Below are 26,581 nucleotides of genomic sequence, written 5' to 3'. Positions count from 1 at the left end.
AAATCAAAATTTAAATTGCTGCTAGGAGCAGAGATGTAATGGAATGACATACTGTAGGTAAAAAAAAAATTATTAGGTAATATTTTGTTATAACCTCGGGGAAATGATAATTATCTAGGTAATATTGTAATAATTTAATTATTAATTATTAGGTAATATGGAGCATAGACATATGTTTTATAGTTTTCTACTTTTTTAACAGCTTGTACTTCAGCTTATGCGGTTAAAAAAAAAAACATGTGTTTTATAAAAAAAATAAAATAAAAAAAGGAATTATTAAAACTGCTACTCGAAACGTAGCGTTTACAAATTGCGAGGACCCTTCGTCTTTCACGCCTCACAGCACTGTAATTCGTCTAATCAAGACGAGAGGAAAGGAACTCTCACAGAGACTAGAAAACTTGCAGCCATGGCAGAAGATCTGGTGTTGGACACGGCAATAAGAGATTGGGTACTGATTCCCCTGTCGGTAGTTATGGTACTAATCGGCGTCCTCCGCTACTTCGTCTCCAAGCTCATGCGCTCCTATCAAGTCCCCGATGCCAAAATCGTCAAAGAAGGGTGAACTACTGAACCCTAGACCCTCATCTCGCAGTCTATTCACATGTATCTCCCTGCTCATATATTTTTTCCGTTAATCTCAGGCAAGTAATTGTCAGGGCTCGGAATTTGCGGTCTGGCGCTAATTTTATACCTTCTAAGGCGTTTCGTGCACGAAGGATTTATTTCAGCAACGAGGTTTGCCTTAATTTCCTCCGCCAAAAGAAAGCTGCTGAAAGGTTTATTTTGTTGCAGTTGTTTATTAAGGCCCGATGTGGGCTTTTGGCTGTTGTAATGTTGTCCCAAACTTGATCCAAGCTGACATTTTGATTGAGTCAGTAAAAGCTTGGAAAATTTGGTTTCTGATCTACGAAGACCTAAAATTTATTTGATTAAAGTGCCATCTTATTCAGCTGCTTTCTTTCGAATATTGGTTTCTAGCTTATCCGGCAGCTAACGTGTTTAACGGTTTAATCTTGGATGTTGCTAGGAAAATGGATTGTTATTTGTTCCGAAAGGCCAGGCACAAAATGCACAAGCACAAATGTTCTCTGATCCAAATATGGCCATGGATATGATGAAGAAAAACCTCTCTATGATTATACCTCAGGTATTAATTACTCACTATTGTATCGTGGTATTCTTGACTGATTGTAGAAATTAGATGATTATAATTGTGATCTGTAATTTTTTCCTGCGGGCCAGACTCTTACTTTTGCGTGGGTCAATTTTTTCTTCTCTGGATTTGTTGCAGGTATGTTTCTGTGTTATTTTGTTTATTTCTGGATTTCCACCCATGTATTATCTTAGCTTTCAATCATAATCACCGACCATACTGGTCTTCTTGCCTTGTTGAATGTTCTTTTGGAATTCTTTGGATGTTAATGATCTTCTCTTGTTCCTTCCAGCCAAGATACCCTTTCCGCTGACTCAGAGGTTCAGATCAATGTTGCAAAATGGGATTGACTTGAGCACTGTTGATGTTAGTTATGTCAGTAGTCGTTCATGGTACTTGTCTACCTCAATAAACAAGAAGTTATATTTTGCAATAAGTGGTCAAGAACTTATTTTTCTCCCATTTTAGGCATTTACTGAAGTAGCTATCTCTGATTTTACTTTACTACTTCCTTTTTTCAGGTATTTCCTTAATTTGTTTGGATTAAGGGGTTTATTTAGTCTCATTCTCGGTGAAGAAAATGGTTAGTAATGGTTTTCAAAATGTATTCTTGTTCTGTATGCTTTAATTTAAACTTTCTAGTTGTTTTCCTTCTTGCAACGTCAGGGTAAATTTCAATTGTAGTCCCTGAATTTAGGTGTTGTAGCAAGATTGTCCCTAAATCAATTAGTACTTAGAACTATAATGTAATAAAAAAAATAGTCCCCCTTACCTGTGATATGATAATCAGTTTTCAGATCATTATGCTGACATGTCAAGAGTTTTAAATTAATAGATTGCTTAAATACCTTTAAATAAAAATAGAAGTTTCTCCCCATGCTCTTCTCTCATTTCCCTTTCATTTTCCTATCGTTTCCTCTCCATTTTCCTACCAAGCAAATATTTTGACATAAATAACCTCCCATTGTCTCTATCCTCTCACTTTTTGAAGACCTCCAAAACCAAAGAATCCTCTTTGATCCACATAACTAAACCAAAGAAGACTCTCCATCATCATGCTCAAGTTTGCAGCTCGATGGAGATGAAAAAACTTGCAGGTTAAGGTGGATGCATTCCTTTGCTCATCAAATTGCTAGAGGCTAAATCAAACATCATGAGGAGGTTTGTTCACAAGCATTTCAAGTTTGGTGATCCTTTCATGGGCCTTAACCGCCTTTGTAGTAACATCCTCTCAACTTTCCATCCAAGTACATGCCTTAGGTTTCTCATGACATGCCCCTTATTCCTTCATTGGTAGCCGGTAACCTTTGTGTAAATTTTGGTGAGTGAAGAAAAAATTAAAAGCAACACAAGCACAAAAACAGGAAGGAAAAATGGATACAAGAAATTTTGTAGAGGTTTGACCATCCCAAGTCTGCATCCTCTCCTCAAAGCCTTCTTATATAGTTTTCTCCATTATCAATCTTATTTAGATGAATTAAACCCCTTCTCCAATGTTGAGGGAACCCTTGCTTTCTTATAATTTCTTTTCACTTGAGAGCAATTTAATGTTTAACAACTTCTTTAATCATTGAAGTACACCCAACAACCTTATTTCAATCTCAAAGTGCAAAAAGATTACAACTAATGCCCTTAGCTTTCAAATAATGAAATACTTTACGTCAAGTTCTAGAGAGAGAGAAAGAGTGCAAATGCTTAGAACACAATGCCACCTTGAGTAATTGGTAACTCTTCTCAATAAAAAACAACTTCTATTTATAGTTTTGGCATAAACATGACTGCTGAGGGTGCCTTAAATGCAATTAAAGTCAGTCAACCACTTAAATTGCCATTATAATAGGTTTTGAAAATCTGGGTTTGGCAATTGGAGTGCTAATGTTTGGCAATCAAAGGCCTTGGAGCCAAGGAAACTTGCCTAAAGTGACATCTTCAACAACCAAAAAGTCCACTTTCGGCAATTGAAGAAAGTTCACTTTCTGGCCTATACTGCCTAGCTGAAAGTCATTTTTGGAGGCCAAAAATAACTTTTTAAAATTGTAGAAAGATAATATTTGTTGTTGTATTTCACAATAGAGATTACAACCTATTTATACATGAGAGACTTTATCTAAACAGGAAAGAAAATCAAGTCTATGATTATACAATCTCTACGATTAAGAACTGACCCATCTATCAATATTTACTTCCTATATTAACATATTTACTTCCTATAACCTATAACACTCCCCTTCAAGTTGGAGTATAAATGTTAATCATGTCCAATTTGTTACATATATAACCTATAACGCTCCCCTTCCTATATTAACATATTTACTTCCTATAGCCTATAACACTCCCCTTCAAGTTGGAGCATAAATGTTAATCATGTCCAACTTGTTACATATATAATCTATTTCAGCCGTAAGAACAACCAATCCAAAACAATCAAAATAAACAAAGGATCAGACAAAACAGTAACTCGTGATGAACAGTAGCCGTGAACAATACCTGATGAATAGTGCCTGATGTCTCCAAATGTTACCTTTTATGGGTAACCCAAAATGAACATAGCCCTAAGTCTCCAAATGTTACGCTTTATGGGTAACCTCGATGAATAGAGCCCTAAGTCTCGAAATGTTACCCTTTATGGGTAACCCAAATAAACAGAGTCTTAAGTCTCCAAATGTTACCTTTTATGGGTAACCCGATGAACAGAGCCCTAAGTCTCCAAATGTTACCCTTTATGGGTAACCCAAAATGAACAGAGCCCTGAGTCTCCAGGTGGACATCACACTCTCCCTTGCTAAATTTGCGACGTCCTCGTCGCAACTGAATCGAATACAATTGCTAAACCAAGACTGGATCCTCGGCTATTGTAGTTCGCTAGTACCTTGGGCGGCTCCACTTCGTCTCACATGGGTAGCCCTTTCCTCGTAGGCCCACTAGCTCTGATACCATGTAGAAAGATAATATTTGTTGTTGTATTTCACAATAGAGATTAAAACCTATTTATACATGAGAGACGTTTTCTAAACAGGAAAGAAAATCAAGACTGTGATTATACAATCCATACGATTAAGAACTGACCTATCTATCAATATTTACTTCCTATATTAACATAACAAAAATCATTAAAAATTTCATAACTTGCACGGTAGAAATTCTAATTTTTGATTCGTTTGAATTGTTATGACCTATATTTTGGAATCTTCTATTTCAAATAAAAAATTCTAGAAAATGTTTCTCATGTAAAATTTCATTTCAATGATTCAATCCCCAAAGTTTCTTAATTTTAAAAAGGCCAAGTTTTGAAGATTTTCGACCCTAGACTTGAGCAAACACTAATAATTAATTGAAATAGATGATAAAAATTACTTGAAGGCTTTCATCTTGAAGTATGCTTTCAATTTTTGCACATTCAAAACCTTGATTTGAAGCCATTCCCTTTTATTTGAAAAAGGCCAAGTTTTGAAGATTTTCGACCTTAGACTTGAGCAAACACTAATAACTAATTGAAATAGATAAGTGAAAATTTCTTGAAGGCTTTCATCTTGAAGTATACTTTCAATTTTGGCACATTCAAAACCTTGATTTGAAGCCATTGCCTTTAATTTGATTAGGGCCAACAAGCTCACAAATAATTTCCCAAAATAACTAGCAATATGCCAATTGTTTATTGGTATGAAAACATGGGTTAAAACCTCAAGGTACAATGAAATTTACCCTTCTTGATGATGAGAAATTATAGTTGGAGGAGAAAAATAATAAGCTTAAGTGTAGTGAATGAATTTTAAAAATTCCTGTCCCTTGAGTGATATTACTTGTTGTCTCTTGAGGTAACCCAAGAGGCTGGGTGCATTGAGTTCTATAAAAATTTTGGTAAGCTAAAACGTATAAGCACAAGAAGAGGGAATGAAAAATGGACACAATAAATTAATAAGGTTTGGCTATCCTAAGTTTGCATTTTCTCCTCAAGGCCTTCTTGAGAGTTTGATTCCACTATTGATCTTCTTTAGATAAGGATTAAACCTCTTATGTAACATTGAGAACTCGTTCTTGCTCTCTTGCAGTACCTTTCCACTCAAAAGTAATTTAATGCTCAATAACTCTTTCAATCACTTAAATGCACTTAACAACCTTCTTTCAGTTCTTGAACACGAAACAATTGCAATTTAAAACTTAGCTTTCAAAGAATTAAATGCTTTGTCTCAAGTTCTAGAGAGAGAGTATAAATGCTAAGAATGCAATGAAATCTAGAATAACTGTTTGTAATTTTCTAACATAAAAAATAACTTGTATTTATATTTGTGACATAAATATGGTTGTTGAGGGTCTGTTCAAAGGCACATAAAGTTGCTCAACTGCTTAAGTAGCCGTTAATAGGTTTTGGATTCCATGTTCATCGGTTGGAGTGTTTATGTTTGGCAGCAAAATCCATTGGAGCTAAGAAAACTTGTCGTTTGAAAAAGGCACCTTTGGTGCTAAAGAATGTCGACATTCAAGCCTATACCTCCAAGCGAGGGAAATTGGGCTTCTTAAAATCTTCTAAAAATTCATAACTTAGGCTACAGAATTTGGTTTTTTAATTCGTTTGAAGAGTTGTAACTTATATTTTGAAGTATTTCATTCTAAAGAAAAATATTTAAAAAGCTTCTTGTTTAAAATTCAATTTTAGTCCTCAAAATTTTGTTAACTAAAAATAGGTCAGTTTGTAATTTTGAAAATGTTCTATCCTAGAATTGAACCAACACAAATAACATAGTTATTAAAGTTGCACATTAGGCTCAAGGTTTTTTAGGCTTCAATCTTAATGCCTTAAGTGCCCAGGTGTGTACCTTGTTCTAAGTGCAAGGCTCTAGCAAAGCACACCTTTATTTCCACCTTAGACAAGTGCTTCTATCAATAAAGAAGAAAAAGAACTTGTCTTGAGAATTGCAATTCTATTGGAATCCAATATTGATGACTAAGAAGTTTTCAGACTTAGTATCACTAGTGATATTAGATGCTCTCTCTCTCTCTCTCTCTCTCTCTCTCTCTCCCCTCTTCAGTTGTTTCGGTGTTCTATTATCTTTCTCTTTTATAGTGTTATTGTGATATTGCTTCTTTGTTTGTTCTTCTTAAGAAAAGATATTAACATGCTTTTAAGTAATATGTTTCTTGATCATATGTCATATATGTTTAAAGAAAAGAAATATTAACACATTATTTTGGTCCTTTGTTTCTTGGTTATATAAAATTGCTTCTTTATTAAATTTTATTTTTTGCATCTCACTTCATTTAGGCGTGCGCCTGTGTCTAGGACCTAGGACCTCTTTGTCCTTGAGTCTTTAATAACTATGACAAATAATTAACTGAACTTACAATAGATAACTAAAATTATTTGAAGGCTTTCATCTTGAAGTAGGCTTTCTATTCTTGCACATTTGAAACCTTGATTTGAAGCAATTCTCTTTAATTTGATTAGGGTGACAAGATTACATAAATAATTTCTAAAATAATTAGTAGCACACCTTTTTTTTGTTAGCATCAAAACATGAATTAAGGCCCTAGATCCAACAACTTTATATATTAAAATTTGATGCTCTTAATACAGCTATGGATGACACGCAACGCATGATGCAAATGAGTGGGTTTGGCTTCGATCCAACAAAGGTACAAACTGAGTGCTTCCCTATGGAGCATTTTGGCCTTCAAATGCTTTGCATTTTTGTTCTGTAGGGTTGTAATTACAATTTTTTTTCCGTTCTTCTTCAAGATTTCTATTTTCAATAAATTGTGCTTGCTTCAATAGTTTTCTTGAAGAAATATTTACGATTTGGAGCACTTTGATTGTGATCTTTCTTTTCAAACTTGAAGTGAACAAGCTGTTTGTTGGGGTTTCCTATGAACTGCTTCCACCATTTGATCCCGGTTGTAGTTGATACAGACTTCTATAAAAGAATAGTTGGCTGTGTGGATTAATGGTCTAACTACTTATATTAAATATGTCATCAGCATAGGCAAGGATTTTATGCTCATATTGGTCTCTGAATTGCTGAAAGGGAGGGGGTCATAAGTTAAGAGTTTCAACTAGGATGGAATTGGACTGAAATTGAATAAATTAAACAATAAATACTCTATGATGTTTATGATAGCTAGTTTAATTTATTAAAAATACCGGAAAATCAACATATGATAAAATTGGTCAACTTTATAAGTAAGTTATTGGGAGAAAGTGAAATTTTATGATAGAAGTGCTCTACTAATTTGAAATTTTAAATTAATAACGTTGGATGCAATTGATGATCTATCAGTTCCTATTATGTTAATAAATATATATTTCATTTCATCATTACCATATTTTGAAACATCAAAGATGTAAAAATCTATTAGAAAAATGCGTCTGGAAAAAGTTTATCCATAATTATAAAATTGCAAAAGCAATATACTGTGAAAAAGAAACTTAAATCCACAATGTATGATGAAATGTTTGATATCAGTGCCAAAATTAGTGTCATCCATCAACAAGCATCTTACTTCATAATGAATCTTCAATTTTTTTCCTTAATTTTGCTGTAGATTTTTTTTCCTTGATCTTTTCCATAGGAAAGAAACTCGAAATATCTGTTGCATGTCCAACATGTTGAAAGTTGTACCAGACGGGGTTTGTATTTTCTTTTTCTTTTTAGCTGCACATGGTTTTGTGTGTTTTAGGTGTGCCAAACATGCATGTGTTTAGCATGTGGTTTGCATAGCATATTTCTTGGTGCTTCATAGCCTTAGAGCTGCAAATCAAAGTTGTGAGAATAGGAAAAAAAATCAATAATACAATTGGAACACTTTAGTTTTGTTGCCAAGTGCTTGTAAACCTTAAAAAAAAAAAAATTTGAAAAAGCTAATGCCAGTAGCAGTTCTTAGAAACTGAAGAACATTATAGATTTGAGTAGAGAAGAGAGGAAAAGAGAGAAGAAGAGAGAGTAGGTAGAGAAGCGAGAGAGAGATCTGAGGTAGAAGAGAGAAGAAAGAGAGAGAGAAGTAGCTGATTGTTAGTGATTCTTGAATGAATCTTGATTTACAGCTTCTGTGTTATTTAAGCTACTCTCAGCTACAACTTAACTGCCTCTAACCACTTTATAACTGATAACTGTTTTCCCTCCAAAAGTCATCATTGGTCTAATTTCCAGAATCTTTGGTTTTCTTTTTCCACTTCTTCCTTCTATATGTAACAATACCTCCCTCTTTAAGGCCTTCTTTTCCCCAAGAAGGTGAAAACTCGGGGAGTTGAGCTGTGGGGAATGACTGATCTTCTCAAGTTGTGATGCAGCATAGCTAATTAACTCTTACACACACACTTGTGAGAAAGAAAGAATATGAGAGAAATTCTCTGCTGATACTTAAAGTGAAAACTAAATTCTGAAATATAAGATAATAGGGTATTTAAAGAGTTTTTATTCCCTTAATTAGGATAGAAATAAAACTCTATAATTTAGGAAGATAACTCCTACTAAAATACTAAAATAGGGATAAAAGTTAGTAAGATTTACAAAATAGCTTTCTAAATAAAATAAACCACACTTAAAACTAAAATAGAAATAGTAGGGAAGTTTAACTAAGAATTCCAAATAACATGGGAATCCCAAAAAATTAAGGAATAAAAAAAATGAAGAAATCTTAATCAAAATAGAAATAAAAAATTTTCTATTAAAATAAGAGACAACTACTCTCAATTCATATTAGTCTCCACCACTTGGGAAAAACTTGATCTCGAGTTGAAGTCATCAGTAGGATACAAAGGCTTAATCATAGAATGGAAATAATATAAATCAACAACATTGGAAGTTATTGAGATTGCTAAACTTTCCGGCAAATCAACAACATAGGCATTGTCATTGATCTTGTGAACAATCGCACAAGGATCATACTTCTTTGGTTTTGGATTGTGATATGTGTCCACAGGAAATCTCTCACGCCTTAGGAATATCATAACCTTGTCCCCAATGTCAATTGTCAAATACGTGCTTCCTTTTATGCTTATCAGCAGCATCCTTATACTTACACTTTTTGTTAGTCGCTTCAAACTTCGATTTTACTTCTTGATGCATTTCAACAATTTGTTCAGCCATGTGTTTGGTTGTCACATGCTTTCCTTTCATTTTTGGTAACTTTACCAAGTGCATATTGAGGGACTTTAGTATAGATTATTGAAAATGGTGACTTTCCAATAGCAGTATCCCATTGCTTCGGCTTATCCCTACAAATGCTTCGAATCAAGTTTCCTAAGGTGCAATTGGTCACTTCGGTTTGACCATCACTTTATGGATGTGCAATGCTACTGAAATTCAAAGAATCAAATAATTTCCTCAAAGTCCTTCAAAAGTGATCCAAAAACTATCTCGATCTGAAGTGATGGATTTTGGCCCTATGCAAGCGTACTACTTCTTTGAGGAATGGTCTAACAATATGAATCGCATGAGAAGTTTTTCTACAAGGAATAGAGTGTGCCATTTTGGAAAATCTGTTAACAACTACAAACACAAAATCCACTCCTCTTTGTGTTCTTGGTAAGCCCTACATGAAATCCATGGACAGATCTTCACAAATATTTAGGCAAAGGCATGTATGAACTAGTATTTTGCAATTATCCTTTGGATCTTTGGCAAGTGCAACACTTCATGATAAACCTTGTTACATCCTTGCGTAATTGAGGCCAATAAGACCTCTCTTTCATAACTGCAATGCTCTTATCTCTTTCCAAATGTCTAGCGAGTCTTCCATGCAAGTCATGAATTACCTTTTCCCTTAAGGAGGTTCGAAGAGTACAAAGCTGGTTTTCATGCATTAAATGCCCATCAAGCACATAGAAATTATCAACAGGATAGCCACAAAAACACTTTCGCCAAATTTTTCTAAAATCTTCATCATCGACGCAGAGTTCTTTTAGTTGTTTGAACCCTACAATCTCATTTCTCATTGTCACTATTGTTGTTAAAGGCGCTAGGCGAGGCACTAGGCGGCGTCGCCGGTCGCCTAAACCCCATTTTCTTTTGAAAGCCAAAAAAAAAGATAGAAGAAGAAGAGAAGAAGAGGTGAAGGAAGAAGTGGAAGAAGAAGAAGAGAAGGAAGAAGAATTCACATTGGAATTCCAAGAAAATTGGGTTTAAATTTTTCCTTGGAAGAAGAAGAGTCATGGAATCTTTTGACTTTTCTTCCACTTTTTTACCTTTTTTTTTTCTTGGTATTAGTAGTAATATAACAAATTATCTTGGTATTAGTAATATGGAAATAAAATATTAGTATTGGTATTAGTAATGTAGAATAAATAATATTTATTTATTTATAAATACTGTTTATTTATAGATAATTAATATTAAATTTTTAGTTATATTTATACATTATTATTATTATTTTATTTTTTTATTATATATATTATATTATTATTCTATATTCTATAATCTATATTATAATTATATTCTATATTTGTATTTTATGAAATAATATTCTGAAATAATAAAATTATTTATTATATAGTATATATAATTTGTATAATTTAGAAATTTATATATTATTTTATTATTAGTTAATATTATTATTTAATTAATTATTAATTTTATTATTATTTAATTGTAAATATATTATTTATAGTTATATATATATATATATATATATATATATTAAGAAATTAATATGAATTTTCTATATATTATATAGATATAATTTATCACCAATTATATTTTATATATTTTTTTATAACTAAAGCAATAAATATTTAGTTAGATTAAAATATATAAATTATAGTATATATTAAATTTTTTTGACTTTTTAATATTAAATGAGCCAACTGCCCACCATTAATGAGCCGTCTAAAAGTCTACTACAAGTGCATTCTCCACTCTGACTTGTTTAAGAAGGCGTCACCTTGCATCTTGCCCTAATAACACTGATTGTCATCAATAACGTCTCTCGTCTACTCAAAGCATCTGTCTCTTGATTTTGAACTCTGGATTTGTGCTTAACTCGAAAAGGAAATTTTTGCAAGAATTGACACCACCTTGCATGCTTGTCTTTGCTAATCCTCTTTTGGCTATTGAAGTATTTTAGGGCCTTATGGTCAGAATACAATATGAACTCCTTCCCTCTCAAATAATGCTCCTAAGTTTTAGGAGCATGAACCACGGAGTAGAATTCTTTATCATTGGTGCTTCAGTTTCTCCTAGCATTACTTAGCTTCTCACTGAAGTATGCTATGGGTCTCTTTTCTTGGGATAAGGTGTGGATGAGCTCTAGAATCCATTACAAATTGAGTCATCTTGTGTTCCACTTTAAAATCACCTTCATAGCTGGCTATTAAATGAGTCATCCAGGTGGGCTGTACTACTGAAACTGCCGAGCAAAGTGCATCAGCCACTTTGTTTTCCACTACCTTTCTGTAGATGATTTTGTATTCTAGCCACAATTTGGCTATGCCTTTTTGCTGAAGGTTAGTGTGCAACCTTTACTCTAGCAGATATTTAATGCTCTCATGATTCATCTTGAAGTAAAACAACCTGTTAAGGATTGAATCCCTAACAAGTCAAAGAGAGAAAAGGGGAGAGAAATAGATGGAAGGAGAGAGAATGAAAGGGGAGAATTGCATAGTAGAGAGAATTAAAAGGGGAAAGAGAGAGAGAAAGCTTGATTAATATTGATAATTCTCGAAATGCCAAAACAAAGATGATATCTGAGTTATATGGCAGACTCAACAACTGCTAGTAACTAATTCAGCTACTTGACAACAACCTAACTTCTTCAGCTGACTACTTAATTCTTTTCCTGCCTTTTTAATGCCAGTTCATCAATCTTTTGCCACTTAATAACTCTTCTTTACTCGTATATGTAACAATACCTCCCCCATTAGCACATTTTTGTGAGAGAAGAATTATGAAAACTGAGCTCAAATAAAGGACTGATCCTCTCAGTTGCATCTTGTTCTATCTGGTTGATGCACTTAATCAGACTTTGTAACACATATTGATGGTCTCTTGTCATCACCCTAGTCTATAGTTTCTTTTTTTTTTCCCCTCTTTTTCTTATATCTTTTTCAATAGCTTACCTTTCTTTCGTTGCCTTCTCTATCTTTCAAGTTCATCTTCTTTTAAGAATTACAGATGCAGCTCCTTTTCAAGATTAGTTTCTTCTTTAGCCTTCTTGATTGCTCCCATTTATCCTCCATGGAAATTAGGAACTCACAAGAATAGCACTCATTATCACGATCCTCTTGAATTAATAAGCTCAATTTATCCCCATCACTACAAGAAATTGCAATATCCATCATGGCTACCTTGTTACAATAGTAATTCTCCATGAAGTGGAAGGGTAATCCAATAACATTCTGCTTTATTCGTTGAGCTCCAACAATAAGAACCTCATCTACATAGTTATATGTTGAAGGCCATGACAAAAATTGAAACAGCCGGGCTCGAACTGGCCCAAATAACTTTTGGACCCACTTTTCCACTTGGCCCAAAATGGTTAACCCAAGTTATTTAGTAGTTCTGTGTTAGCTATTATATACAAATCAATTTTCTTTCAATCTTCCGATGTGGGACGGTCAGTTGCCGCAATTCCGCCAAGCAGGCAGCTGACTGTTACACTCGGTCCCGCTAAATTTTGCGACGTCCTCGTCGCAACTGAATCCATTACAATTGCTAACCAGGACCGGACCCTTAGGTATTGTGGTTCGCTAGTACCTCGGGTGGCTCCACCTCGTCTCTCACGGATAGCCCTTTCCTCGCAGGCCCACTAGCTCCGCACAATTTATCTGACCCAGGGTGGCTCTAATACCAATTGAAACAGCCGGGCTCGAACTGGCCCAAATAACTTTTGGACCCACTTTTCCACTTGGCCCAAAATGGTTAACCCAAGTTATTTAGTAGTTCTGTGCTAGCTATTATATACAAATCAATTTTCTTTCAATCTTTCGATGTGGGACGGTCAGTTGCTGCAATTCCGCCAAGCAGGCAGCTGACTGTTACAAAAATGTTGGTCTGTCTTCTCAATATTGAGATGCTCAAGATATTTGGAGTTTTTTTCTTCAATGTCTTCTTGATTCCCAGCAGCCAGTTCTTTATTTTCAATTGAATTTGATTGATATGAGACAATCTCCTCTCCAACACTATTAATAGCAACCTCTTTATCTTCTTCATCACCCATAATGTCAACCTCTTGTTCACCTTTCTTGAAAACCTTGATTGTTCCCATTATTTGAACCATTAGCATCATCTGCAAATTTCTGCTGAATCAAAATTTTACTCCCATGAAAACTAAACTTTTGTCATTAAGGGAAAGGAATCCTGACTCATCTCAATAGTGACCTTGTCATTCTTTATGGTTCATCACTTGAGGCAACTTGGTCTTCATTTGGCTTGTTAGAATTTCGAGGAAATCTTCATTAGTTTCTGGTCACTAACATCAGGCTTCTCAAATTTTCTGAATCCCTGATCTGGTTTCCTGTGCAACTCTTCTTGCATTCTCTCAACACATTCAAGAAGCCTTTGTAAGATATTAGTTGCCAATCTTCTTGTTCCATGGAATGATTGTATTTTGTATCCAAGAAAAATTGAGAAAGATATAAGAACTTCAAGATTGCAAAAAAGAATTATGATTTCAAGAAAAACCCTAGATTGAAATTTCAAGAACATCAAGCAACAGGTTTCTTGAAATGAGCAAAGTGAAAACTTCAAGAAAAGAACAGAAGGAATAACCAGAAACCAACAAAGGAAGAAGGAAATCTGATCCAAAAAAGAATGAAAGAGAAACAAGACTGCTGAGAAGGAAAGATGGCAAGAAATAAGAAATTGCAGGGAAGAAGAAAGAAGAATTAGGGGGGAGAAAAGGAATAAGTTTCAGGGAAAGAAGGAAAGCAAATCCAGGGAAAGAAAGAAGAAGAAATAGAGGAAGGAGGGGAAGAATTCTTAGGAAAGAAGGAAGAAGAAATTCAGAAAGAAGGATAAGAAGAACAGAGAGAATTGTAGTGGAAAGAGCTTGGAATTTTGGGAAGCTTCAAACCTTGATCTAATACCAATTGTTAAGGATTGAATCCCTAACAAGTCAGAAAACAGGAAAGGGGAGAGAGAAAGAAAGGGGAGAATGGGTTCTTTAGGCGAAGAGGAAGAAGAAGGAAATATAGAGGTCACCAAGAAGGAATTTCTCTTAGTAAGGGCTGAATACAAATACAGAGAGAATAACAGTTCTCTCCCAGCAGGAAAATGCTGCTCAAATAAAAAGAAATTCATGCACACCCCCTTATTATATAGTACTATCTATTTATATACGGAATTGGTGCCTCTCTCACATGCTTCTGGTATAACTGAATTTCTGCCAGCTCATTCACTGATATTTTGGGTCTTCTAGAGTATACTTTCCACGTGCTTCTGCCCCTTCCTTTAGCATTCTGCTCTTTTTCTCCTCCATTCTGTATATGCTCATCACAATACAAGAGATAATATTTGAGTTATATAGCAGACTCAACAAATACTAGTAAATAATTTAGGTACTTGACAACAAGCTAACTTGTTCAGCTAACTACTTAATTCCTTTCTTGCCTTTCTAATGCCACCTCATCAATCTTTTGCCACTTAGTAACTCTTCTTCTCTCTTACACGTAACACAACCCGTGGTCCAAATAGTGCCTCTATTTGGGCACAACAAAAGTGATTGCTAAGAGCTCTTTTTCATACACTAAAAGCTCTTGATTTCTTGGACCAAAATCCTTTGAAATGATGACCATTGGATGTCCCTTCTGTGCAAGACAGCCTCCATCCCCACACTGTTGGCATCTGTCTCCATGCTGAAGGGCCATGAAAAATCTGGTAGTGCCAAAACAGGAGCTGCAGACATTGCTGCCCTCAATGTTTCAAAGGTGTGCTGTGCCTTTTCCACCAAGGAATTGCATTCTTTTTAAGCAAGTCAGTTAAGGGTTGGCTCAAAGAGTCATAATTCCTTATAAACTTATTATAATACCCTGTCAATCCCAAGAAACTCCTCAACTCCTGTACTGATTTTGGAACAGACCATGATGTGATTGCAGAAATTTTATTCGGATCAGTTGCCACCCACAAGATTTCACAAACAGCTTGTGTCATGGCTCGATATTCAGATTTAGCACTAGAATGGGAGACCGCATTTTGCTTCTTACTTTTCCATGAGACCAAGTTACCTCCCACAAAAACACAATACCCAGTAGTTGACCTTCTGTCAACTTTCGAGCCTGTCCAATCAGCATCAGAAAAGCATTCAATATTTGAGTGCCCATGACCATAGAATAGGCCTCGCCCTGGGGCCCCTTTAAGGTAACAAAGAATCTGTCCCAGAGCATCCCACTGGGCAACAGTAGGAGAGGACATAAACTGACTTACCGACTTACCACACTCATTGAATATGCAATATCAGGACGAGTCACCGCCAAATAATTCAGCTTCCCAACTAATCTTCTATACCTTCCAGGATCTGCAAATGGCTCACTGTCTTCTGTGGTAAGTTGAAGGTTAGGGGTCATGAGGGCACTACAAGGCTTAGCACCCAATTTTCCTGTTTCTGCCAACAAATCAAGAACATATTTTCTTTGAGATAAGAAGATGCCTTTCTTACACCGCATAACTTCGATTCCCAAGAAATATTTCAAGGAACCCAAATCCTTTATGTGAAACTGTGTTTTAAGAAATTCTTTTAGGGATGTGATGCCAGCAATGTCACTTCCTGTAATGACGATATCATCCACATATACTACAAGCAGAATTACTCCACTATCAGAATTTCTATAAAACACTGAGTGATCACACTTACTCATCTTCATTTCAAACTGTTGGACCACCTCACTAAACATGCCAAACCATGCCCGAGGACTCTGTTTCAAGCCATAAGGGGATTTTCGAAGTCTTCAAACCTTACCTGACTCCCCCTGAGCAACAAAATCAGGTGGTTGCTCAATATAAACCTCCTCCTGAAGATCACCATGAAGAAAATCATTTTTAATATCCAGTTGATGCAAAGGCCAATCATGAGTAGCTGTCAAGGAAATAAACAATCGGACAGATGCGAGCTTGGCAACTTGGGAGAATGTATCAGAATAGTCAACTCCATAAGTTTGTGCATAATCTTTGGCCACTAAACGGGGCCTTGAGGCGTTTGCACCCAATAGCCCGCTTTCCTGGGGGCAAGGACATCAACTCCCAAGAACTATTAGTGTCAAGGGCCATCATTTCCTCTTCCATTGCGGCACGCCAACCAGGATGGGACAAAGCCTCAATAACAATTTTGGGAATTGAAATAGAATCTAAAGCAGTGACAAAACAACGAGAAGAGGAGGATAATTGATCATAAGAGACACAAGATGAAATAGGATAAGTACAAGTGCGTTTACCTTTGCGAAGAGTAATGGGCAAATCCAAATCAGACAGTGAAGGATCAGTGGGAGCAGTATCAGTCGACGAAGAAGCGGGTAGCGGAACGGAGTCAGAGTCCTCTAAGCGTCTGGAATACACATGAAAGGTGGGAGGGCGACCTGGCACATGAGCGAAAGGTGTAGTAGTCTGAGGAGATAGAGAGTGAACAGTGTATAACAAGAGGTCATCTTCCTCCTCCTGGGTATTATAAACAGATGATGGCAGAAAAAATGGAGTGGATTCAAAGAATGTTACATCCGCAGACACAAGATACCGATTCAGATCATGAGAAAAACAACGATACCCTTTCTAACGTCGAGAGTAGCTAAGGAAGACACATTTGAGTGATTTGGGATCCAATTTAGTAACCTGTGGACGAACATCACGAACAAAACAAGTACAACCAAAGATATGTGGCTCAATAGGAAACAAAGATTTAGTGGGAAACAAAATGTTATAAGGGATATCACCATGAAGGATGGAGGAAGGCATGTGATTGATCAAAAAATAAGCAGTGGATACAACATCAGCCCCAAAACATTTAGGTACCTTCATTTGGAATAAGAGGGCTCTGGCATCTTCAAGAAGATGCCGATTTTTTCTTTCAGTAACTCCATTTTGTGAAGGAGTGGCAATACAAGAGGACTGATGAAGAATCCCTTTTTATAACAAATAAGATTGAAATTCCCCAGAGAAATACTCTTTAGCATTATCACTTTGCAATATACGGATGGAAGTATTGAATTGGGTTTGAATTTCAGCATAAAATGCACAAAAAATAGAAAATAATTCTGAACGACTCTTCATTAAAAATAACCAAGTAGTACGAGAGAAATCATCAACAAAAGTAACAAAATACTTGAAGCCAGACTTGGACACAACAGGACAAGGACTCCAAACATCTGAATGGACTAACTCAAAGGGGGACGAAGCCCATTTATTGACTCGAGACAGTGTAGGTAAACGATGATGTTTGGCAAATTGACAAGACTCACAATCTAGAATAGACAATGAATGAAACTGTGGATATAACTTCTTTAAAGCCGAGAGAGAAGGATGCCCTAAACGACAATGAACATCAAACGGTGTTAAACGCGTGGAGCATACCAGAGATCGAGGAGATCAAGGTAGTTGCTGATCCAAGATGTAAAGACTCTCTGACTCACTCCCTCTATCAATAATCTGCTTCGTCGAAAGATCCTGAAAAATACAGTGATCAGGAAAGAATGAGATACAACAATTCAATGCACGAGTGAGTTTACTAACGGAAAGCAAATTAAATGCGAACTTAGGGAGACATAATACAGAGGATACAGAAAGAGAAGGGGTTAAGTTGACATGACCAAAACCCATGACAGAAGATTTAGTGCCATCAGCAAGAGTAACATAAGAAGGCGATGTATGAGACTCAAGATTGGACAAAAGGGTAGAATTACCTGACATATTAATCGGTAGCACCAGAATCAATAACCCATTTGGAGGATGAAGACACAAGACATGCAGTAGAGTTACTTGACTCGGCAATTGCAGTGATAGAGGAGGAATTAGAGGATTTTAGAGATGCCTGGTATTGGATGAATTGTGCATAGGGGTGAGCAGTATTCGGTTCAAATCGAAAAAACCGACCGAACCGAACCGATTTAAAAATTTGGTTCGGTTTTTTATATATTTCGGTTCGGTTTTTAATTTCAAAAATTTCGGTGATTTCGGTTCGGTTCGGTTTTGATCAGAAAAAAACCGAAAAAACCGAACCGATTAGTAATAATAATATGTTTTTTCAATAATATAGAGAAATTAAATCATATTAAAATAAAAATATTTTAATTAAATTTTAAAATACTAAAAATAAAGTATAAAAAATAAAAAAATTATTAAAATTCGAAACCGATCAAACCGAATCGAATCGAACCGAATCAGACCGGTTCGGTTCGATTCGGTTTCTGACCAAAATCGGTTCGGTTCAGTTTTTATAAACACTAAAATTTTGGTTTTCGGTTTATTCGGTTCGGTTCGGTTTTGAACCGAACCGACCGAATGCTCACCCCTAATTGTGCATACTCATCTGCAGATATTAAAATTCCCTGATCAGAAGATTCATTCAATTTATGTTCCGTGATTTTAGTTATCATAGGAATCACATCAGTTACGGTGGTGGTTTTAACTTCAGCCATAAGGACAACCAACCCAAAACGATAACAACAAAAGAAACACAGCATCAGAAAACAGTACCCGACGTGAACAATACCGGTGTGAACAGTACCACGTAAAAAGTACCGATGAACAGTACTCATTCTGATGAACAGTACTCGTGAACAGTACCGATGAACAAAACCTGAATGACAAACAAATCTCAGATCTGACAAGGGAACGATGTGGCAACTCCAACGATGGTGAGATCTAAATGTTACCCTTTATGGGTAACCCAAATGAACAGAGCCCTAAGTCTCCAAATTTTTTTTTTATTTAAACTTGACTAGAGAAAAAAAAAAAATCTCTACGAGAATGACTTTGATACCATGTAGAAGGATAATATTTGTTGTTATTCACAATAGAGATTACAACATATTTATACACGAGAGCCGGTATCTAAACAGGGAACGATGTGGCAACTCCAACGATGGTGAGATTCAAATGTTACCCTTTATGGGTAATCCAAATGAACAGAGCCCTAGGTCTCCAAATTTTTTTTTTTATTTAAACTTGACTAGAGAAAAGAAAAAAAAATCTCTACGAGAATGACCTTGATACCATGTAGAAGGATAATATTTGTTGTTATTCACAATAGAGATTACAACATATTTATACACGAGAGCCGGTATCTAAACAGGAAGGAAAATAAAACCTATGATTATACAATCCCTAAGATTAAACAACTGGCCCATCTATCAATATTTACTTCCTATATTAACATATTTACTTTCTATAACTTATAACACATCTAATATGTCATCAATCATGGGAATTGGAAATTTGTCCTTAACAGTAGCCTCATTCAGCCTCCTATAGTTAATAAAAAATCTCCAATTCCATCTTTTTTCTTAATTAACTACCAGCACAGGGGAGGAATAAGGGCTTGTGCTGGGCTGTCTAACAGAATTGGCAAGCATTTCTCAGACTAGTTTCTCTATTTCAGACTTTTGGAAGTGTGGGTATCTATAGAGTCTCACATTACTGGGTTGAGTGTTTGGCAGTAGAGGAATAGAGTGATTATGATACCTAGAAGTTGGTAGGGATGTGGGTTCATAAAAAATATATGCATATTTCCGCAAAAGAGACTGAATTTCAGGATTAGCACCTAAATTCCCCTCCAGTGGAGCAGCAGCTTGCTCCATGACCTCAATGTGAAAGAGTGGGGGCTGAAAATCCTTGCCGTCTTTTTGAAAAAACTGCTGCAACTCTCCACATTGCTGCAATTCTCCACCTGCAGTGTCATTCTTAGTCAATCCCTATGCTCTATCAACTGCCTTTCCTTCTTGAAAGTAATTCTCGACTTCTCAAAATCAAATAGAATTGGATTGATACTTTTCGTCCAATCTACTCCCAAACTGGTGTCATAGCCCCCTAAATCCAGTACCCTTAGATCAAAACTGAAATTGTGCTTTTGTACTCGCCATTGGAATTTCTCACATATGTTAGTAGATGTGAGTGTTCTGCCATCTGCTACAGTAATCACCACTTTGGGTATTTCAATTAATGAAAGTTTCAGGTCATTAGCCACTATCCACAAAACTATGGGCTTTGCTGCAGTCAATTAGCATCAACAGTTCTCTGTTATTTAAGCTACTCTCAGCTGCAACTATTTAACTGCCTCTAACCACATTACAACTAATAATTGTTTTCCCTCCAGAAGTCATCACAGGCCTAACTTCCTGAACCTTTTGTTTTCTTTTTCCACTTCCTTCTTCATGTAACAGCTAACTTAGTAAATTCATTAACGTTAAGGCGTAATGGCAAAAATAGTTAAAACTTTTATTTTTGTTTGCAATTGTTGCCATGTATCAGTCATATACACTTCCTTTCAAATTGATCATTGCTTGTCTATCGCCCTTCATTTATTTATTTAATCAACACAATATTTTGCAGATCAAAGCAAATTAATCAAAAGGCATAAATATCTTCTATCTTTAAAAATGTATAGATGTATTAAGAAATTAATAGTAAATAAAGGTAAACAAGGCTATCTATTTCCTAAAGGTTTCTTGCAAGTCTTTTAGTAGGAGGCTTGTGATGATCACAAGATTTTGGTATGGCTGGAATTGTCTAAGGTAAGCTACAAAAGCGCGAGGAGTTAATAGTAAATAAAGGTAAACAAGACTATATTTCCTAAAGTTTTCTTGCAACTCTTCTAGTAGGATTTCTTGTGTTGATCACTAGATTTTGGTATGCCTGGAGTTGTCATAAGGTAAGCTAGAAAGGTGTGAGGAGTTTAGGGGAGCTGCTGGTAACTAAGACGAAAGTAGTAAGGAGATGTATATTCAACAAGGAATTTTATGGGAAGTGTTGCCATTATATATCACACTTTTGAATCACATGCGTGACACAAGAAATATTGAAATGGCAATGTAAATTCTTCAATAAGTAATTGGCATTATTTGATGAAGACTTTTAAGGAAGTTTAGAGTATTCTTATATTTCACTCTTAATCTTTACAATTGGTTTACATGATTATTTATATACAAACAATTATGTCTAAACTGGAAGCAAATAATAAAATAATAATTATAAAGATAATTAATAATTCTAATCAAATCAAATCATATCCCTAGAATCAGCAAATAAGTCAACATTTGATAAATTGCTTTTAAATTAGATACTCTGAATTTTGGTACCAATTTCTTGTACCCATTTTCAAAAGAAATTACAAGCTATGTAGCAATAGCAACAATTTTTCTAATTTATCATGAATGTTAGTCCAGTTAACTATTAATTTGTGGTATATATATATATATATATATATATATATATGGTCGAGGAGAGGTGGCAATCAATAAATTATCTAATAATGTTTTTATCATATATTTAGAAACCTTTTTTCCGGGTGGTAAATGGTAATCCCATTTTCACCCAAAAAGCTCCAGCCCTTCCTATCGAAGACATTCAGGGTTATAGGCACTAAAATGGAATTTCATAATGTGATATTCAACTCTGCTCTATAGTTTTCCTCTCTATCTGTTGCTCTGCGTTGGATGTACACATGTGCATACGTACCTTGTGTATCTGTTGCGGAGTATTATATAGTTCAACACCCTCTCTTGCTTCCAACTAATGGCCATTGAATGAGATAATAAGGTGCATCTCCTTGTTTAGTTGGTAAGGGGGCTGATATTGACCTTATTGGGCAATAATCCTAATGGATGAACAGCCATTGTATTTAATGCATAATGGGTCCCAACACTTGGATTTTTGTCCTTCCTCCTCTCTTGCTCTATCTCTCTCTCACTTGATGCTGCTTCACCCCTCAAGGTATTGCTGTCATTGGTTGGCTACCGCTGGGATGCATTGCTCATTCTTTGTTTCCCATCCAGTACCAGGCATGCTCCTCCTTTGAAGAAGGTTCACCTGATTATGCAACATGTGGGCCTTTCTCAACATGCCTAGAAAAGCTTCAAAACTTGCCATAGTGAGACACGACTTTTATGAACACGATATCCTACTTTAGTTCTTAGCTTTAGACATGATTCATGCAAATTTGATGATAGATGCCTACCTTGTCAAGAATATTTCTGATGGGACTTCAGGATATATTCTCTCTCATACTTTTGCTTTCTATCCCAGATACTTTATCATATGGAAAATTGGGAAAGTTTTGTATTCAATAAGATCAAATTTAAATATTTTCGTTCAGAAGCATACATGCCTATTATACAGTTCAAGGATGAAAATTGCCTTAAAAGAATGTTGCACTACATAATTTGTTTTTCGGGCAATTGAATAGCTATGCATTTGTCTTTCACCCTTAATCCTGTTTATGCATTTTTGTCAGAGCTTGAGTGCTGAGAAAGACGGTCTTGACATAGTTCAGCATGAATGGGCCCTACCCAAATTTGAGCAGCGTGCTGAAGCAGTATTGAGAAAACTCGTGAGTTGAACATTGGCAGATTACAGCAAATTGGCAGCGAATGAGTTTACACACCACCAGGTTGAATTGGAAGTCTGCAGCAATCTTGAAGTCCAATGCAGTTTAAGCAATTACAAGAACTGGTGAATTCGTAGTTGTAGTATTGAAATGACTATGTTCACCTTCACTATTGAATAGATTTTCCACATTGATGGGTTTAACATCTTACTCTTCTTGAATGACATTTAGGCTTTTTTTGTTAGAAAAAAATATTGTATGTTAAAATATTTTATGAGAAATTTATGTTTATGGGTGGCAATACTGAAAATTGGTAGCCCTTTTTTTATTTGGGGGTGGGGCGGTTGCTGGGCATTGGGAGGGTGAAAACGTTTTTTTTTTTTAATATAAATTATGATTATTTATTATGTTGCTATCTGCCTCCAAAAATAGAAAATATTTGGAGGGATTGCTCGGGCTATGACTGAAAAATGATCTAACGGTAGATTTATTCTGTTTAGCCTTCTCCCCTCTCATTCAATTCTTGCCTGGCTCCTACTTTTACGGGTGAGCACAAAATGGTTTTGATAGAAAAATTGAACTAATTTTTTATTTGGTTTGGATTTTGGATTTTTTTGTCAAAAAAAACTTTTGATTCGATTTAATTAATTCAATAAAAATCAAATTTAACTAAATTGAACCGTCATTTTGCTACTGTGTGAATGTATATATGTATATTTAACTAGCCGTACAGAATAATCATGATGAGCACCGCACTCCCTTCTTTTTTTCTTCTTATTCTTCTCCTTCAATTTTATTAGTGCTCACTTGATTTTCCCTACATGGCTGAGGCAAAGCTAACTCGATACTCCCCTCCCATGGCCTACATAGACCCAAGCTTTTCTCACCCAATGATCTTGCCGCTTCCCTCTCTTCTCTCACTGTTTTGTCGCCTATTGTTGGTTTCTTTTTGATCTGTACTGCCGTCATCCTTGATCTGCGTCATCGTTGCCCCTGTTCCTCTCCCTTCTGCTGGCAGATTTTCTTAGCAATGGTGATTAGCTCTGCCCTTGTTCCTTCCCTTGCATTGGCTGTTCGTCTCCCATCCCGTCACTGCTCTCGTATTTGTTTATTGAATATTCTTGAATGATGATTTGTATTTTATCAAGTAATGGATTTTTTGTAAGGCAGAATTGTTGTTTAGGGATAGTCATGATTTTTCAATTGAGAACTACTGTTCGGAAGAGGTTGAAACCAGTTGATTTTAAACCGAATTGAAATGAAAAAATCAATTAATTTAATTTAATTTATTAATTATTTTAATTCAATTTGATTTAAAAAATAATATTTTTATTTTTATTTTTTTTTTATTTGATTTGATTTGCACTATTTTCATACCATTGAAGACTTATAGCCATGACTAGTAAATGGGTAAAAAATTGAAAGGAAATTATATAAAAAAAAATGCAAGAAAAGTATCGCTTCTGCAAAGAGTATCTTATTGAAAGTAGGCAAAAAATGAGAGAATCTGATAAAAGAATGTAGTCTCGGGATTTTGTAATTAATTGAACTTAGACTATTTTTGAGAGGGTTGTGGACGATTTTGAGTTTCAAACTGAATAAAAAATACAGTACTGAATCAAAGAATAATATTAAATTATATTGAAATAAAAAATAATCGATGTTATAAAAATTGAATCATATTAAACTTAACTTTGCAAGAATTGAATCGGATATATATATATAATAATAATTTTAATTATATTATGGTTCTATTATATAATATCTAATAATATGTTGTATATCTTATATAGTTTTAGTAAAATATTATAAATTGTATTATAAAAAATTTATAATTTTATTTAAAAAATTTAAATCTCAATTTTATAAATTATTAAATAATATATAACAGAAAATCATAAATAAATAAAATAGATATTCGAGATTTAATTTAATAAAAATTTAGTTAATTATATACATATATAAATATACACTCTATTTTTAATTATTTTTATATTTAATATTATCTAACTATAAATTAACTTATTTATATAATTTAATTATAAGTCCGTCTTATTTAAAAATTAAATAATTATTATTATACAATAATCATATATTCTAATTAATTATTGATACAATTCAATACTCGTCCAAAAATTATATAGTTAGTTGTCATTCATTGGTTTTTGATGGTGACATGTTCGTGACTCATACACCGTATTTTAGGACATTCAAAATTGATTACATAGAATATTTTCTCTGGCACGTTTAATACTCATACCTTCAAGGATTTGTCCATTATCAGAGAGAGTTTAACCATCTTTATATAAGTGCCAATAACTATTATGCTATATTTACTAGAATCTCTACAAACACTATTATGCTATAGTCATCAGAATATCTACAAACATGAAAATTTCTTATCCAATAGCAGGTAAACTTCAATTTTAGAAAAAATAACTAGCTAAACTCTTATCTTTTTACGATCAAAACTAGAAAATAGTAGTCGTTTAGAGACAAATAATAAATTTGTTGCTAATAATTATGATTTAAGGTAAAGTTTTATTTGTCTCTAAATGTTACTACATTTATTGCTAATAATAATTTTTTAAATAAAAACTTATTCCTCTCTTTTGTTTTGAAAATTAAACTTATTAATCTCTAAATATTATATTATTTATTTCTAATAATTAATTTTTGAAGTGAATACTAATTAGTCTCTATATGTTTTATTATTTATTTTTAATAATGAACTTTTTAAGATAAAAAATTATTAGTATTATCTATTTCTATAATATATTTTTTAAGTAAAAATATATTAGTTTCTAAATATTATATTATTTGTTTCTATGGAAGGACCTCTGATGCTACGTAACAATCGCCCAAAACAAACCATGAGCTATCATGGTGAGACAGACACACGTGGAAAGGATTTAATGAATAAGAAACACGGGCCAGGCTAGCACCTAGATCCTCACCAAGACTCGTTCTTCCCTCAGCGGGAAGAGTCTTGGTGCGAAAGTTACTGTTAGCAGGGACAAGCCAGCGTATTCCCATTATGCTTGTAATCATGGGATCACCAACCTATTAATCGGCGAGCAGTCGGTCACATCATTGCTGGATTATCAGAAAATGCTATGTTTATCTCTATCTTTTTACAGTATAAAAAGAAAAGTATTACAGAGGTAAATGTATGCTATTCTCTAACACTAAAACTCTAAACAATTTCTTGCATTTTCTATACTCGTTAATACTGACTTGAGCGTCGGAATGGTTACTGTGGACATCCACCATCACCTCACGATTTCTTCTTTACAGGTTCTAACCAATCACAATATAGTTTTATTCCAGCTACGTCCTCAATCTAATATCCGCAATATCAATTTTCTTTCATTATATATCATTTAATTTTCTCTTATTTCCACGTTGTATACATTTCTAATAAAAATTGAACATAAATTAAAAACTTAATAATAATAATAATATAATTTTAAATCTTATTAAATTAATAAAAATAATATTAATAATAAAATTTATTATTTAATTAAAATAATAATTTTTTAATTATTTAAATTAGTAATAAATTTACTAATCTATTACGATACATATAGAAGATTTATGATATTGAGAATTCTATGTATTTGTATTTCTGTATAGAATACATTTATATAGTATATACCAGTGGTTGAGTTTGATACAGATTATATGAATAACAAATATTATCTCAACCAACTATAAACCTTATCATAACTCTAAATCTTATCACAACTCTAACCTTATCATGACTCTAAACCTTATCACAACTCTAACCCTTATCACTAACTAAATACAAGATAAGTATACAGCTATAACTCAAGTTACAAATAGATAAAACTGTTATAGTTAGTCTTTATCTTTAATACGCCCCCGCAAGATTGAGGCGCCATCGGAGACTCCAATCTTGGTTCTAAAGTAACAAAACTGAGTTCTTCCCAAAGCCTTTGTAAGCACATC

General features: G+C 34.3%; 1 protein-coding gene across 1 annotated transcript; it reads left to right on the top strand.

Moving 5' to 3' along the window:
* The first annotated feature begins 296 nt into the window (after nt 1-296).
* Nucleotides 297-22,910, top strand: LOC110621012 (ER membrane protein complex subunit 3). The gene is made up of 8 exons (XM_021765004.2): nt 297-561; nt 645-738; nt 1,031-1,150; nt 1,246-1,294; nt 1,449-1,548; nt 1,678-1,739; nt 6,729-6,787; nt 22,517-22,910. Exons 1-8 carry the CDS (start codon nt 410-412, stop codon nt 22,619-22,621), a joined length of 741 nt encoding a protein of 246 aa, XP_021620696.1. The 5' UTR covers nt 297-409; the 3' UTR covers nt 22,622-22,910.
* Nucleotides 22,911-26,581: the final 3,671 nt, after the last annotated feature.

This window comes from Manihot esculenta, chromosome 8, assembly GCF_001659605.2.
Source record: "Manihot esculenta cultivar AM560-2 chromosome 8, M.esculenta_v8, whole genome shotgun sequence".
NCBI lineage: Eukaryota > Viridiplantae > Streptophyta > Magnoliopsida > Malpighiales > Euphorbiaceae > Manihot > Manihot esculenta.
The sequence above is the reverse complement of the archived record's forward strand: the minus strand, read 5'-3'. Positions and strand labels throughout refer to the sequence as shown.

Coding starts and splice junctions, on each gene's coding strand:
- LOC110621012 (XM_021765004.2), top strand. CDS start 410: ATGGCAGAAGATCTGGTGTTGGACACGGCAATAAGAGATTGGGTACTG. Junction 739..1,030: donor GGATTTATTTCAGCAACGAG/GTTTGCCTTAAT, acceptor GGATGTTGCTAG/GAAAATGGATTGTTATTTGT. Junction 6,788..22,516: donor TTGGCTTCGATCCAACAAAG/GTACAAACTGAG, acceptor CATTTTTGTCAG/AGCTTGAGTGCTGAGAAAGA.